This window comes from Anneissia japonica, unplaced genomic scaffold (assembly GCF_011630105.1).
Source record: "Anneissia japonica isolate Jap-2015-1 unplaced genomic scaffold, ASM1163010v1 scaffold1949_len687591_cov173, whole genome shotgun sequence".
NCBI classification, from domain to species: Eukaryota; Metazoa; Echinodermata; class Crinoidea; order Comatulida; family Comatulidae; genus Anneissia; species Anneissia japonica.
In genome coordinates, this window is record NW_022754854.1 from 533,398 (window position 1) to 551,586 (window position 18,189).

Here is an 18,189-nt window from a genome sequence, read left to right on the forward strand (position 1 = left end):
TATAAGAGACAGCCATTTGCTTTATCATAACAATTTTTGGGCCAAGATAGTTATTAACAGCATAAATCCTAAGCAATCTGACATAGGATAAGAAGCAGCTAGCACAGAAGAACCCTTTCGCAATTTCTGTCATTCTTGAACTCCAGTGTAATCCATAACCCACACAGGCAAGGGTCAACATTAGAACGTTAACCCATTTCCAATCGCTACGCATCCATTGATGTACCTTCTTATAGCAAGTTTCAAACTTTTTTAGTATCACAAACTAAATGGAAAATATTAAGCAGAAATATATAAAAAATTTAGATAAAACAATAAATTTGGTATTCATCTTTCTTTTTAAGTTATTCTAGTGTCTGTATTTCTGTTCTACAATGTAGTTATGTATTTTTGAATGATTTTTATATTTTTGCTCATGATATTTCTGTTCTACTTTACAGTTTTATTTTGTATGTGATGTATTTTATTTAGTGGTGGCGCCAGTAGAGGCGAGTTGTTAGAGCCCTTGCCAGGGACAGCCCCAGTGGTGGCGCCAGGACCTGCCCGACGGAGGGGCTAAAGGCCCCGACGGGAGGGCTAGTGGAGCGAATCGAGTCTCAGTTGGGTGGGGCCAGGGGGCCGCCTCGGGCCCCCGGTGGTGGTCCAGGGGGCGAAGCCCCATGGAAGCCACGGATATTTGATGAATTATGGCGAATTTTTATTAGTTATTTGATGGACATCGAGTTACTATAATATGACTTCATGTAGGCTATGCTTTCTAATGTTGAAATCAGCTTCCAAAACCAAAAAAAATTGAATAAAAGCGAGAAACAAAGAGTATGCGATGTAACCATCTAATTTATTTTCAAATCCTCATTCTTGAAAGCGAAATTCTATATTTTGGAAATTTTGCATGAAATCTGTCAACCACACTGTCATGGTCGAAGTTGCTTCACCTATCACGATATATTCCAACCATCATGAGGCTATCTAAATGAGCATTTGTCATAACAGAACGCAAGTTATTTTTAATTAGTCTCATTTAATTATTATTATTATTATTATTATTGTTATTATTATTATTATTATTTTTTTTTATTGTTGTTGTTGTTGTTGTGATGAAAAATTAACACAAACAGTATGGTGGCTAAACGAATATGTAAATATTTTTTTTTATTTGTTCGTTCCCCGACGGGGGTGGGGGCTATAGCCCCCAAGGCCCCCTCTGGCGCCACCACTGGACAGCCCCCACCCCCGTTGGGAAAACCCCACAATTCGTCGGGGAGGAAACAATTTATGTACATTTTACAGAATTTGAGACTAAAATCCAGTAAATCTAAGCATTTCAAATTCCTATATTATTAGAGTTTCAAGGAGCTTTGCACCCTGGACCCCGTTTGAGAGCTTCTGGGAAGATATTCACTGATGCTCCAGTCGGTGAAATTATCGTGAACATCGGTCCCTGTCGTGCACATCCTGGTGCCCACTACTGTTTTATTATCGAGGGCCTTAATGATTATCTTTACTGGACAGGCTACCGTCTTGGAATATGGTTCAATTGTTTTCATATGTTTATCTAATTATTCATGATAAAGGTATACGACACAAATCAATAGTGATATTGGTAGTGGTGGCACTAGGAATACCAACTGAATATCCAGATTTTGTTTAATTGTTTTAGACAGACTGTAATGTTAATTTTGTGTACAGTATAAAGAAAGCACAACATTGTTTTACTTGTCGAATTTCTTCGATGATAAGAGTGCAAATCCAACCAAATAGTATATTTTCCCAGAATGAAGGCCTCGATTCAAAATTGAATATTAACACATAGCTAAACAGGAATAGCCACAGCACATATGTGATCTGAAAAAAAAGTTAATTACCTCTTTTTACAATTAGTATATAAGTAAAAATATTGATGTAAATTTTATGATAATAATAATTAGTCAGCACTCTAGTTGTTAAAATTTCTCTATGCTGTTGGATACGTCACGCTGTGACCTTGGTCAGTTGTAGATATAGACAAGCATGCATCATGGAACCGATCCACGGGATGTCCCGGAATTCAAGGGATTCCAAGCAGCTTTTAGCGCACCTGGAAACTGAAACCAACCCTGGCGCGACAGTGGATTCTGTTGAACATGGCAACACTAAAAATAATTCGGATACCAATCAACTTACAGCGATCACACTAAATGGCAGAAGCATAACACATAAATCGATTGAACTATCTGCATACATAGTTGTTCATGAAATTGATATATTAGTTATAACAGAAACATGGCTGACAATTTAATTGTATTTATTATATATGCTTATTTTTATGTAAGACTGGATTGATGAAGGAGACAGACTTGTTGTTAAAATGATTTAGTTCAATTTTGTATCCCTGTCAATCAGCTCAGTCAATCTTTTCTTTTCATTTTCTGTATAATTGTTATGTTATGGGTTTGTTTGGCATTAAATGAATAAGAATAAGAAATAATTAGAGTAATTGAATATAGAGAATGTTCAAAAATATGTTTAGAAAATTAATGTTTACGAAGTTAAATATGTTTAATTACTTTAACTATAAAGATATATAACAGTGTGATTATGAATGATTGTTTATGAAGTTAATGTTTATAAAGTTAAAGATCTTTCATTACGATATGAACTATGCATAGGTATTTAAAGCATTAGTCAATACATACTGTTTAAATTTTAAAGCTATTTAAGCGATAAAAAAAATTAACTGTTTTTGGAAGGAGGGGGATATTGTGATACGTCACTTTGTGATGTCAGTCAGCTGTGCAGATAGACACGCACGCATCATGGAACCGCCCCACAATACCAGCAAGGATTCTGAATAAACAAGTTACATTGCTGAATGTCTTGTGTCTGCCTGTCTCAATAATGTCTCAACAACTCAGGAACCCAACATTAACAAAGTACACTAAATGTATACACATGGATGGATGATTAAAAATGGTCGGGTAAATAAAAGGATGGATAAATAGATGGGTGGATGGTTAGAAGGAAAGACGGTTGCTTAGTTGCATGCAAAACTGAGTAAATATATAGATCGATAGGTAAATAAATAGATGGATGGATAGAAAAATAGATATGCATTGGTGGATGGATTAATACAGAAAAAGAAGATGAATGAATGAAATAATGAAGGAATAAATAAATGATTAGATGGATGAATATATGAATGAAAGAAGGTAAAAATAAATAGATAGTTGGATGGTAAGATTGAGTGATAAATAGATATATTGATAGATGTCTTGAGGGCTGGAGAATGTGTCTGGGTCAGAAAAAATGTCTGGAGGGCTAAAAAAAAGTCTGTATTCTAAATGAAAGTTTATCTTACCAATCCGCCGAAATACTTTGATACAGGTGCATTATAAAATCTTAGTACTTTATCTGAAGTACTTTTAGGCGCACAATCCTTTTCGTAGAAAATTACGAGCAGCAACGGAGGAAAAATCAAAGCCAGCAATACCTTCCACGATGAACAACCTATCCCGTCCATCCACACATTTTTTAGGGCAGCCTGAGCACAGGGACGTGAAATGAAATCCTCGGATTTTGAGTCGGCAGCTATTTGTAGGGTGTTCATGCCACTCCACAGCTGATGAGGGATCCTTACCATCCTTTGAGCTAGCTTTTCATTCGTTTCAAAACACTCATCAATGAGATTGACAGCAAGCATTTCAAATTTTCTGTAAAACGATAATTAAATGGATCAATGAGTTGATAATAATAATAATAATAATAATAATAATAATAATAATAATAATAATAATAATAATAATAATAATAGTTTTGGCTTCACAAAACACATGGCACATCAGAATGATAGCACCAACTATTTATTTCATTCTTCATTCATATTAACGTATATAGGCAGGATAACACATAGAGATGCGATGGTAACAACTATACAACCTAAAAAACAACATACAAAAAAAAAATAGCTGTGCTGCGTACTTGGTATTGTCATCTGGGCAACACCACGGGCATTATCGACAAAAATTATCGAGAAAGTGTTTTTTATAATGTATTTTAATATCTACGTTCATTAAGAAGTTTCTTATTATTTTGTTTAATAAGATAAATCCCACGATTATTTTTAAAATCAGATTATTTTTTAAAATATTCTAGGAGCACGCTTTTGTAACCTTAATAAAATAAACTGAGATTGCGTATTTCATAGAGGGTTGGATTGTACTTTTTATCAAGAATAATTTCAAAAGAGATTGATTAAGTGCTTCTGCCACTTTATGTAGACTAAGATTTGTATGCACTTAATTTAGGGGAGAATATCTCAGCTGATATAGACTAATTTGAGCCCAAGGAACAACATGGGATGTGTGCCAAAATCTGTATCCAGGGCGAAATAGAAATTAGCTTAAAATATGCAAAATAGGGGCCGCTTAGTACACTCCATGTACAAATTAATGTTACAGAGGCGTTAATTATTGTTTTATAGTAGTAATTCCCAAAATTTACAGCATTCATTTTGAAAAAAGCCCCTATTTTTACTTTGCAAAAGAATCCCATCTTAAAGCTTTAAAAAAGAAAAGCCCAGGGTTTTAATTGGCTCATAATTTCTTGACCGTCGTCGTGAAAACTATAACTTGGATGTACTAGTGACAGAGCCGTAAGAGGCCTTTAAGTGTTGTTCAATTCGTGCAAAATTAGTATTTCAAAAATCAGATTTTGTTTATATATAGAAAGATGAATTTAATATTAGATTTTGTTTTATTACGCTAAAGTAAAGGTAAATACACAGGTGTACGAGTTAGATAATGTTAGACACAAGTTTATTTGGGCAAAGGTTCACTAAAGTGGGTAAGAGTTGAATAACATTGGGGTTAATAAATATGTCAAATCTTAATTTTCGGCATAATCTGCTTGGAAAACGGCCCTTATTTTCCGAAATCTGCTGACGGATTTCTAGGCCTAACAGTTGTCCCCAATAATCAAGCTCCAGTACTTAAAAATGAGACAGTGCCCTTCACCTAATCTTAGAGCTTCACCGTCGTGTTCCCTATCAGCACCCCCCCTCCCCACCACACCAATTTAAAGCTAGTAGATACGCCACTGAAGCTTGTGTAAGAGTACACATCGATATGAACAGTAAGGCATGGAGATCCAATCTTCACCAAAGCTGTTTACTGCAGTGATGGAGAACATCTTTTTAGAAAACTGGATTGGAATGCTAAGGTAATAGTGGTGAACGGTGAAATACCTAAACAATCTAAGATTTGCCGATGACATCTTATTATTTAGTCACAATCCAGAAGAGCTTCGGATAATGCTACAGGAATTGAGCGAAGAAAGCAAAAAAGCTAGACCAAACATCTAAACATCAACGTCAGTAAAACCAAGGTTATGTTCAGTAAAGAGGTAGTAGCAGGTAGTACCATAACACTAGATGGAAAGACAATTGAAAATGTAGACTGTTATGTATACTTGGGCAAGAAGATAAGGATAGAGGATGACACCACTGCAGAAGTAAAGAGAAAAATCCAGTTAGCATGGGTAAAATTGGGAAAACTTGGGTACAATGATGGGAATCACAAGCAAAGACAAAGTCAGAAATGAAGATGTAAGAAAGGCTAGAAAAGTGAATGACATAATACAAGAAATAAAGAAGAGGAAATGGAGATGGGCAGGACACATAGCAAGAAAGAAGGATAATAGATGGACACGAAAAGTAATGGATTGGGTGCCAAGAAATCGAGTCAGGAGGAGAGGCAGACAGAAAAGAAGGTGGATGGGTGAAATACAAGAATTCAAATGCATTAATGGAGGGGAGGAGGACAGAACAGAGAAGAATGGCAAGTCGATGAAGAGGCTTTCCTCCTGCAGTGGTGGAGAGAAATAGCTAGTTCATGATGATGATGATGAGATACGCCACTGGTCAGTGGTGGCTGAAGGGGAGAAGACTGGGAAACATTTCCCTCCTCCCCACCCCATTCAGCCATAATACTCATCCTAAACGCTTATTATTAAACATGCTTATACGTTTTCAGAAAGATTTTAACGTTTTATGTTTTAACATAGTTTTTAGAATTTTATACTGGAGAAAAATTGCACTGTGGGAGGCTACGCTATTACTGCGTAGCGTAAAAGGATTAATTCTATTTGATTTTGTATTATTCTTTCAACAATTTTTAAATAAGGCAAACCACAGTGGGTCTATAATTATTCATTATTTGCTTACATCCATTTCCTTTATAGGAGTTGTTTTGCGAGGTCTAATCCTGAGGAACAATGTCCAGATTAATAGATAAATATTATTGAGGAAAGAGATTTTTCTATATTAGTCATATCTGATGGTCGTTAATTTGTCTTTTTCAAAAAAACGGTATCCATTTATAAATTGTATTCCAGCCCTCCAGCTGAAATGCATAGAAGCAATGGAATTGAACCAGCTAACACAATCGTAAAAGATCTTCATAGTCTTCAAACTCACAGTGTTTTACCATCAAATTAAACTAAGCTGCCCTCTTCAGACTGAAACAATAACGTCACTGATTTGATTGCATTAGCACTACATGCCTTGTTTGCTTCACTTTCTTTTGTGTATACCTACCTAGAGTTGTCCAGAAGCTTTAGCTGAACATTAGGATCTTTCTCCTTTTCTGACATGGAAAGGAACATTCGTAAAGCAACAATAGCTGAACACACTTGGTCCTCAATACCCTCCCAGAGGAACTCTGCCAGATCCATTCTAATATAATTAGAAAAAAAAAAGTTTATCACTTATCAGGCGGAGAATAACATTAATAGAAATAGACACGGAAATTCATTCATAATCAATGCTACCCATAAACCTAATGATATATTTGCCAGATAATAGTTTTATTAGATAAGTACATTATTATTATATTGTATCCGTTTGTTGTTTTCAATGTTTTTCATATATTTAATTGCTTTTTACTGTGTTTCCATGTCTTTCATTGTATGCAGCAAGTAAAAAACATGTTCCAAAGTTATTGTATAAATCATTTTCCCACCTGCTTCCTAAAATTGCCCACAAAAACAAATCTGTAAAAGGGCGCTCCAACTCTCCTTTAAGTTCACTTTCGTTAATCTGGTATAAGGGTGCTCCTGTTAATGACCGAATTATTGACGAAACGTGATCAAGAATAACAGAATTCTGAAAGAAGAAATCAGTGAAAAGGGTGGTTGCCTTAATACCAGTGTTTACATGGAGGATATTAGACTACAAATGACCCCCAACAAAAAACAGCCTTTAGTAACAGCACAAATACGCTTTAGATGTATTTTCTATAGTAAGCCTCAAAGAGATTCAAATTATGTGACTTGAACTATTAGATTTTAGACAACTAACCAATTTCATCAGAAATTATTACAATTTAAAACATTAACTGGCCACCTATTTAATTGTTTTTTTAATGTTTATAATTTTTAAATTAAAGGGTGCGCTCACTTCGCTCGCTTACCCTCTAGTGTGTGAACGTCGAGATTGGTTTCGATAAAAGAGCAATAGGATCACTAAAAGAAGATAGGTTGCATGTTGCATGCTATCTCGCTCAGTTAGTAAAGAAACATTTTCTTTACGTTTGGTTGCATGCTATCTCGCTCAGTTAGTTAAGAAACATTTTCTTTACGTTATTATTGTTACATATGGCAATAAAAAATGAGGACGCACACCATGTAGTCAGTATGTATGCATGAGCGACGTAATGGGATAGCAGTTCTACTATTTTCGATGGCGTTTCCGTTTCAGGAACAATGTTACATTAAAGTAGGTTTTCAAGAAATGGAAGTTTAATACTAACAATTTATTTAGAAATGATGTTTTTCCCTAGATTATAGTACTGAATGCTCAGTACGTTCCCAAATACTCTCGACTAGCAGCTGGTACTGAAATGCTTTTCCGATGGTGTTTTAATAGGAATGATGTTCTGGTCTACCTGACATGTTCAATGATTGGATTCAAGGCAATAAACGCAAGCTCGGTGATCTAAGCTATATAACACCAGGTTTGGTATCTGGAGGTTCGTAGTGAGTAGATTCACACCTGAAATACTTGCTAGATTTGTTTGAATGTATTTGGGAACTACTGAGCATTCAGTACGATAACATGTCAGATAAGACAAAACATCATCGGAATAACAATTTACTGTATTTGAAAAAAAAGTATTATAAATGCTTGGTAGTGTGATCTTACCAGTTCACGAGAATTTCCAACTTCTCTAACTAGCTTCCGGACATATTTGTTATTTTCTTGTTCGTTTTTATACAAGTCACTTAGCATTTCAACTGTTAGATATTTGTTCATGATGACACCCTTTTCTAAAAACAGTTTAAGGAAATAGACTCTGTTCTCCCTCAATGATTTGGTCACAAATTCATAAACATCATCAAGCTAAAAAAAATACATAAATCTACTAAGCATTAATTAGTCATATATATTATTCTATATTTGAGGGATGTGAATTAATAAAGAAAATATATAGCAATATTGGTAAGCCTCAATGCATTTGCTTGAGCTCAATCCTCTTTACAGTTTACCTCGCTTGTGCAAAATAATAAATCACAACATTATCAGCAAGACATTAAAACTACTATATTTATCATTGATCAACAATATGCTGATGATAATGCATTTACATATAATTCTTTAGACCTTATCACCCATGTCAGAAGCAATATTCCAGACCATCTTAAAAAATATAGCCTCAACATTAATCAATCAAGACTGAAAAAACTGCAAATGCTTTGGCTTGTAAACTTGATACAATACATGGCATAGAGTTACGGGAAAGGGCGTAGGAATCAAAATGGCCAGATATAACAACAAATGACAACTTTTACACACTAACAAATGAGGAGAACTGAAGAAGAGTAATAAACAGAAGACGTCTGACCTGGTGTGGACATCTCCTTCGTCTACACCCTAACATTCCAGCACAAAGGGCTCCTTCCAAATCAATGGAAAAAGTCAGGCAACCAAGAGGACGACCAAAACCCACATGGATATACCATGGGAAACAGTGAATTTCACTGTTCCCTATATTGAGAGGGTCACTAAAAGAAACTTATTAAACACTTTTACCTTCATAAAATAAAGAGAAGACATTTTATGGCCTGGGGTAGCTTTTGTAAATCAAGAGACATCCACAAGCAACTATGCAATTTAACTTATTAACTATCAGAGTACGGTCATTTGGTTCAGTTCAGATAACTTTGATACACTTACTAGCAATCCAGTGTGGCCTTCAAAAATACTCTTAGCAACATCAACTCTGTTCCATGACATGGTCAACTGCAACTGGATTTTGAAGGGCACTGGCTTGCCTAGAATTATGAGTGAAGAGAATGAAGACATGGTACAGAAGATGATGTTTCGTGACACGTGAGTGATCTTATCCTAAGGAATTTTAAATAACATGATTATTGGTGATTTGGGAAGATTCTATTAAACGTGGATGATACAGTATTAGGAGAATGTATGCAAAGTGAAGATTTTTAATCATCATGGACCCTATTGTGAAAATTGTTCACCATAGCGAACAGTGAAGATTGTCAATAACCAAGGTAGTGGACTTGTAAACAATGTAAAAATAGGAAACAGGGAGAATTTTTAATAATCCAGTGAGCTGATCTGTGAATTTGTTTGGACACTAAACAAGAAGAGCCAAAATTACTACACTTACATTTGAGCAGAGCTTTGAATAATGCGAAATCCAAACCTACTTGCTCATCATCAGACATGTTGAAGACTGTTATCTATTAAAAATAAATCAAATCATGTTGAGGGGACTCACCGTTGACCAGTTGGCAAATAGTGTGATTGCAATAGATAAACAATTAATTCAATTCGAAGTACAATATTTATTGGCAACAATGTTGAATAGTGATTGTATTTACAATAGTCTTTTTTTTGGCCTATAAATATAACAATAATAACAACAATAAAAATAACAACAATAACAATAGCAATAACAACAACAGTAACAATATTACAATAATTCATTCAAATATTATTGCACAATTATTATTTTATCAATATTGCAATTAAAGATATAAAATTTGCATTCCTGCACTTAACTTGTGGGTTTTCATTTCTCCTTCTTAGATTCATTAATCAATAGGATCTAATAAGAGGTAATGGCATGGGGGCAGTTGGATTTGTTAATCTGTTTGGAAAGTCATAACATATTTTCTGGCATTTTACGGCCAGGGTCACTGTATTAAAAAAGGAAAGTGCATTCTCATAATTTATATATGAAGCACCCATGATCATTTTAAATGCTTTGTTTTGTATTTCTATTCAAATATGTTTATTCGTGAGCCGCATATTCTAACGTCAGTTTTACAGCAGTCATATCCGGCGAAAAGGTCTTTATGAGGAACCTTGTGATGTAACATGTGAATTTTACGATTGGCTCTCTTAACCATAAATAAAACGTAGCTTTAATACAGACTGTTGACAAACTATCTCAGTGTGTATAGCTCACCATTGATCCATGTTGCGCGATAAAATTGAGAGCTTCTATTAGCTTTGGTATCATAGAATGATCTTCACTGATGTGAAACACTCTTTTTATTTCTTCTTTAATATTAAAATCTTCGATTTTCCCACTATAGAAAACAGAAAAATGATTGTTAAATTTATATTTAGATTTTTTGCATTAAAAATTTTAGCTAAGTACAGGATAGATAAATTTTTTTTCAAATCTCGCACCTGAAACTAACAGTTAATTTTATTTTGCATAAAGAAGTGGTTTGGCAGAGCGGGAAACTTTTGGTTTCCCAACGTCAAGGTCTGGGCTTCAATTTCTCGCTGTTCATTTAACTTGTGTCCTTAGTCTAGGCGCTGATATATTTCATGCTACAAACTATGAATTTTTCCTATAGGTATCGTTCCAATAGCAAGGTAATTATGTGGATAAGTGCTCTAAGACTTGGTTGTGTAAAGCGTTATATAAAAACCTACTTATTATTATTTAGTATTATAAAGTTTTCATCCTGTACAGCCGTTATTAACACCTGCAATTTTGAGCAACCCATATCTTGCACTCAGTGCAAATTATTCGGTGCTACAGGAAGTTTCCATTTACTTTGAAGACATGGAACCTAAAACAGTGGTAGTGTCATTTAATGTATTTAATGCAGGGAAATACTTATGATTGGAATGTCATACAAAGTTATTGTTTAGTTTTAAACCAATCAGCAGCAAGTCTCACTTTCCAATCATATAAATATTTGCCTGTTTAGACTTTCTGCAGATAATTATTCTTCCGATGACGACTAAAGTAAAACAATCGAAACGTCGAGATATTCTCAACAAAAATTTCAGTTGTTTTCAGAACTATCAACGTGTTGTACTTCGAGCATTTAATATGCTATTATTTCGCCATGCAAGCCCTTAAACAATAATAGTCATTATCTTATCAAACATACTCAATGGTACTACATACTTTTTTGCAAGAGCTATTAAGTCCGCTGCTCCTCCGGTACCCTCGCAAACGACAACAGGAATCTTGACGACAACAGCCTCTTTTGTGGCTAGAATGGTGTCCATGCCACCCTCAATGCAAACTTTCACCACGGGTATTTTTAGGTTGGTCTCTAAAGGATGGTTTGCAAATATAAATAACACACATATTGTATTTATTCAAATAAACACCCCTCTTTTAAAAATCGATCCCCCCCCCAACCAAAAAAAAAAATTCATTAGGAATAAAGCCTCGCTCGAATAAACTCCCCTGGGGCTTTATTTTTTCCTCAAATAAATACCCACCAAAATGACTGTAAAAACATCTAATGGAAGCGCTTTCATGCTCAACAAAAACTATTAATGTGCCACTCCTAGAATTACATTTTTTTTAAATTTATTTATTTCATTTATTTGACTTTACAAAAGCAAAGATACAATAAAATATCAATGAAATAAAAGATTGCCGGTGACGGGAAAAGGCCAACAGGTGAACAAATTATACCTCTGATAGCGGCCGATCCCGAATTGCACACACCAAGATATAAAATCAAGTATGTAAAGTTTTAATATTCTAACCTGGTTAGGATCAATAGGTCTTTATGATCAGGCAATAACACATTTGACGGTAAATTGTTGTTCCACATTTACAGCGAAAGTTAGGGGCGTCTATTTGAGTATATACGTATCCATTTAATAAATGCCTCTTTCTAATAAACGCCTCCTTCGAATAAATGTACACTCAAAAGCCCTTCTCAACAATAATCGCCCTGGTCGTTATTCGAATAAATACGGTATATTAAGTCTTAGAATGCTATATCCGGCATTAAAAACTGCGCCATCCTGATTGTTTTTCGCCTCACTGCAGCCATAGTAGGGGCTTAGGTGTGGGTGTTGACAGTCTGGTCAACATCTCTTTCTATTTCCTACTAAAGTGCACACAAACTTATTTTATCTAATTAAAAAGAAATTAAACGACATTATGTCAAATTGAGACCCCTGCCCACCCCCTTGGCTACGGAGCTGTTTATACTCGAGCTTATACACTTTGCTCCATGAATTCGTTTGGGCCGTTTCAAACAAAAAAGAAACGGATTGTGAGTGAGAAAGAGAAGTAAACTTGAAACAATTAAAGACAGTGAATTTCCTGTGATTTTCCTTTTCAAAATAGAAAAAAATTATATAGGGATCTTATAGATTTTTCGTTACATACTTTAAGATCCTTTTTATGTTTTCTGTAAGATTCTTTAAAGAATATATAATAATTAATTTCATTTTATTTTAATTCTAATTGATAGCCATGCCTTCAAATATATGTTTCCCATGGCATTGTTGTTTTCCAGTATTTTGCCTTTTAATTTATATTTATATAAATACGGTTCCTCCCTGACCCACTCATCATGTTTTCAAAAGCACAGTGCTGTTGCCTTTCTGTACGACGGTAACGGCGAAATCCGACAAACTTGGTTGTCATGACTATGGATCGGTAAACTGGTATTCGGCAAAGTGGACTCGTCAAACTGGGCTCTGGCAAACTGGTCGGATATGCATAAAACGGCGGAGTCCAGCGAAAATACACATTTTTTTAAATTTTATTTTTCACACTTTCAAAATATCACTCTACTAAAAAACGTACTTTTCTGACAAAAACTATCACTTTCTCCAATGGTTAAAGCAAAAAAAATGTGACCTTGTGGAACAAATAGGACAGCTTTTCCATATTAAAAATTCTGGGTGGTCTTTGGATTCGGTCTCCAATTAGAGGGTTAGTTTTTATTTATACGAAACAGAAAAAGTGGTTTTAAATTAGAGGGGTCTCAGAATTACTCTTATGAATGTGAGTAGTCTCTATTTTTTTTAACGAAATACTGCATTAATGGATTCATCATTAAAATTAGATCTTAAATTAAATTGTTATATAAAATGAGCACAAAACATAAAAATTACCAAGTCCATTTTGAGCAGATCTTGGTGTTATCATAGCCTGCTCAAGTTTTGCACGAAACGCTATGTCACAACCAGGCATGTCTCTACCATGGGGGAAGATTGTTCCATCATCCACCAACAAGAAGTGAGTATGATGTGGATCCAGGGAGACAGGCTTATCAAGCTGCACAGCGGGGAATACATAGTATTTAGCTGGGTAACATCCCTGTCCCTGTAACGAAAAGTAATTTGGTAAGTAATTTTGAAGTAGAGCTGAACTGCTTAGTGGGTAAGGTGCTTTTCTTCAAATCCCAGGTTTATGGGTTTCGATTTCTGTGACAAAATGAATTTTACTCACCACTGAACAAGTCCAAAACATTCAAAAGGTGTAACTAGGCGATGTGGGTAAACAGTAGATTTCTACTAAGCACACTCCCAGTAAAAAGAATCAAACATTGAATTAAATTAATCGTTTTTACGATTACTAAAATAGTCACAAAATGTTGTATTGGAACAATATACAATTACATAGAATTATACAGCAGACAACTCTTTATTCATCCATTCTTATGAAAATTACATTGTTCTCTTTTTCCCACTGAAGAAGAAAAAAATAATCTAATATATCGCTTAATAAAGTCTAAAATAGCTTCAAGAATTAAGGAGCTAGGATATCGGTCAATATTTGCAGCCTCTGTTGCGACCAAAAAATATCTAAATAACGTTCTAAAATATGCTTTTTATTTTCGACCAGCACAATTCAAGGAGGATCGAGATACACGTAATATTGTCAATGTGTGGAAATTTGAAGCAAATTGGTCAAGTAGTCTTTGGGACACACAGACTCAAGTAGTCTTTAGGGGGTCTAGGCCTGTTGCCACCTGGCCTGTTGCCACCTGGCCTGTTGCCACCTGGCCTGTTTCCACCTGACCTTTTGCCTCCCGGCCCGTTACCACCCGGCCTGTTGCTATTTTAGGCCTGTTAATTGCCACCCGGCCTTTAGCCACCCGGACTTTCGCCATCTTTGGCCCGTACGTTGCCACCTGGCCTGTTGCCACACATAGTTGTATAGTAGGCCTATGCATTGTATTCGCAGAAATTTTACTCTCGGCATTTTTGCCAAACTATGTGTACCGTACTCGCGCGAATAAGCGCCTGGGCGCTTAAATTTTTTTTTTTTTTGCACTTTCTGAGGGGCGCTTATTCAAACGGAGTGGAAATTGAGGGGGCGCTTATGGAAATAGATGGAAATCGAGGGGTTCTTATGGAAAATTTTTAAATTCAAGAGTCACTTTTTGAATGAAAAAGGATTATATAAGGACATCACGAATGGTGGTTAGAAAAGATAATCGTCCAGAGAAAATGGCTCATTACAAGAATGCGTGAATATTTACATAACAGCAAAATAGCAGATGCTAGTGGTTAGCTTGTTGGCCATCGGCCGATTGAGATGAGCAGGATGGCAGGATCATTGTATTTTTTCTTGAAAACTAGATGAGAATGTGCTAAAGGTCGGAAAAAGAGAAAGAGGAGTAGGACTAGGCATAGACAAATATGTAAAAAGAGTAAAGTTGGAAATATACTGTCTGTCCAGGGATCGGAGCTCTCATCTGTCCAAGAGAAATATCCTCATTTTGATATTGACTGAAGAAGAATGTGTTTCCACTCTACAGCTCAAGTCATGCCAACAACCACAGTCCCAGGATTGATTGGATTATTGACTTGTTAAAAAGAAAATCTTATGAGGGGCGCTTATTCAAATTAGAAGGGGCGCTTATTCAAACGGGACGCTTAAGGACATTTTCACGTTTCGACATTTTTCGCGGTTATTCAAACGGGGCGCTTATTCGCGCGAGTACGGTACTGAATGATGAATGGATTGGTTGCTTGGAAGATTGTAAACACGACAATTCGTTGCGGTTAACCATCATGAAAGGCACACGTGTGAAGTAGTCCTGATTAGCGTTCTATCTTTATTTGTATGTATCCAGACGTATATGTATATGTTTTCTGAGTATGTACTGTTTTTAGTTAGTGTGTATGTGTGTATGCTTTTTTTTACATTTTTTATGAAGGCAGAACATCATGAATTAAAATTCTTGTAGTGTTATAAATTGAACAGATTTTTTTTATTCGATTTAATTGACTTGCCTTTGAGTGTGGAAATAATAATAAACATTAATATAGTGACAATGATGAAAACAGCGATGATAAGCTATTACATGTTGGATATGTTAATGCTGCTACCGCTATAAGAAATGAGCATAAACCTCCCAAAACTTGTTGTTTTAAAGATATTAAGCCAAATGTATGATCATATAGCTATGTTCTATTTTCTCTATGGGTATACCAATAGAAAAACATGGGTGGTGGAAATGTCCAGCTGACCAATTGAAGGCGACGCAAATTAAGCTTGAAGACCCTATAATCTGAACAATAGCCCTAGTCACGGTATAAACAATCAGGAGGATTAGTTTGCTCAGATCGTTAATGTTACTGAGCGTAATATACTTTGTAGTTTACCGCTAACGAGAAGAGCTTTATCCAAAGTTCATCTTTGAAGGTTATTTCTCATGAGAAGGAATATATGCTTGTAATAAATTGTCCGCATACAGAGAGCAATACCAAATAAATTCCATAAAGCTCATTATACACACATAATATAGGCTTGTGGTTATACTATAAATAACTATTATCATAAATGTGTTTTTTTTTTTAATGTAAAAGCATTGGCAATTTCTTTCTATTTTAGAATAAGAATATACTTAAAAATAAAATATAAAAATATCTATATCTAGACACTGCAGTATTGCTCTCTTTATGCGGATTTATAACAATGTTTATTTCTGCGATTTTCTCCTAGTGGAAGAAAGCGCATGGACGATTGTTTGAAATAGAATAGGCTACAGTAAACTAATAATTAAATATTAAACTGGAAAGTAAATTTAATCAAGAAAAAATAATATAAATATTCAACTTTCCCGGCCAAAGGTGGCAAAAGGCCGGGTGGCAACGGGCCTGGGTGGCAACGGGCCTAGGGTGGCAAAAGGCCTGGTTGGCAACGGGCCTATGGTGGCTAAAGGCCGGGTGGCAACGGGCCTAGGGTGGCAAAAGGCCTGGTTGGCAACGGGCCTATGGTGACTAAAGGCCGGGTGGCAACGGGCCTAGGGTGGCAAAGGGCCGGGTGGCAAAGGGCTGGGTGGCAAAGGGCCGGGTGGCAAAAGGCCGGGTGGTAACGGGCCGGGTGGCAACGGGCCGGAACTCGTCTTTAAGACACACACAACAGACACACGGACAGACAACAGCCTCACGGATAGACGCACGCTATTACAATACCATTCAACATCCCAGGGGCAGCTATTTTCCTAAACTTCTATAAAGTCTTTGATTCGATTGACCATACCTTAGGTTTTAACTGACTTTCTACCTTCAATTTTAGACCATCTTTCAAAAAATGGATTATTTTCACTTATTTTTGTTGTGCTAAATACCATGTTGATGGTAAAATTGCTACATTATTTTTTACATTGTGTGTTTACCTATTTTTCCAATAAATAATAGTAACTTAAAATAACATGTTTCATGTTATTAGTTTTGGCTCGAACGTTATTATATTTTTTATAAAATAGTTTCTGATCACTTTTTTTAATAAAAGTTCATGTATTGTTAATTTTATTTATCCTGTCTAACGATGTAGGGCCTTCTTATCATTCTACTTTTAGTAAATTCCCGGAAAAAACTTAATATTGCAATTATAATCATTTGAGGACTAGAAGCTGTTCTTCCAACCAGAATCCTTGGTCTAAAATTTGGCAGAACACCGTCAAGATTTGTTCTCACAACTAAACAAAATTCCACTCCTTCACCTCATAATAAAGTAAGCCTAAAGTACCTTGTTTTTTTTTCCAACGAGGTCTTGAAAATTCTTCACATAACCCCAAGTGGTGATACCAATACCAATCGGGGCCCTTACTTGTTCTTTTTTTGAAATCCAGCTCATCACTTGACCTTCGCGTACTGCTTCACCAACAGCTTTGTCAACTCCGCAATTGGTTCCTGTACTGATGATCCAGGTACACACGCTATCTGCAGCCTGAAAAAAGAATTACACACTTATATTTTTTGATGGACATACAGGTATAACATATATACTTCTGTTAATACTTTATGTATTATTGTTTAATATATTTTGCTGGCAAAAATAAAACCACCCCCCGGGGAATTGATGATAGATTCCTTCCAGTTTTTAAATCAAAGTTAATTGAGATTTTGAGATCTGATTCTGGAAGTTAATACTTTGTGAAATGTGTCTCCTAAAGGAATGCTAATACTGGAGCGTAAATGCCTGTTTCTAGCCTGCGTTGTGAAAAAAGTCATTTTATATCCAAGCTAGGCCTTACTTAGCCAATCACAATTTTTCTCGGTTTGTGCACTATGGCTAATTAGTCTAATTAACTAAATAATATAGTTTCACTCATAAAAAATAGCTAAAAGGGTAGAGTTCTATGTACATAATCGAAATGTCAAAGAAAAACAAATTGAAAAATTGTGAATTTTTAGCTTTGTGTCACTTCGTGGTGTCGGTGATAATACATACAACTTCAATTACCACAACAATTTAAGAATAATTCAATACAAAAGCTAATAGCCTATGTATTGAATTTTTCTTATTAAGACAGTTCATTCATTCGTAGGTTAGTTGGTTTTTTAATTCGTTCGTTCGTTCGTTCGTGTAAAATTATTTTATTACAATATTGTAATTTAAATAAATATGAACTCAAAACATGCTCTTAATGGAAAAGCTATTATATATC

General features: G+C 35.3%; 1 protein-coding gene across 1 annotated transcript in view; it reads right to left on the reverse strand.

Moving 5' to 3' along the window:
* LOC117123289 (transient receptor potential cation channel subfamily M member-like 2) overlaps positions 1-18,189 on the reverse strand; it is a 31,071-nt gene that overhangs the window by 10,201 nt on the left and 2,681 nt on the right. The window contains exons 2-13 of the mRNA XM_033269160.1: positions 17,268-17,468; positions 13,397-13,607; positions 11,433-11,583; positions 10,470-10,593; positions 9,666-9,738; positions 9,209-9,306; positions 8,177-8,374; positions 6,996-7,138; positions 6,572-6,709; positions 3,338-3,689; positions 1,717-1,845; positions 14-265 (exon numbers count right to left, since the gene is read on the reverse strand). Of these exons, the coding sequence (XP_033125051.1) occupies positions 14-265; positions 1,717-1,845; positions 3,338-3,689; positions 6,572-6,709; positions 6,996-7,138; positions 8,177-8,374; positions 9,209-9,306; positions 9,666-9,738; positions 10,470-10,593; positions 11,433-11,583; positions 13,397-13,607; positions 17,268-17,468 (2,070 nt within the window). The remainder of the gene's footprint in view (positions 1-13; positions 266-1,716; positions 1,846-3,337; positions 3,690-6,571; positions 6,710-6,995; positions 7,139-8,176; positions 8,375-9,208; positions 9,307-9,665; positions 9,739-10,469; positions 10,594-11,432; positions 11,584-13,396; positions 13,608-17,267; positions 17,469-18,189) is intronic.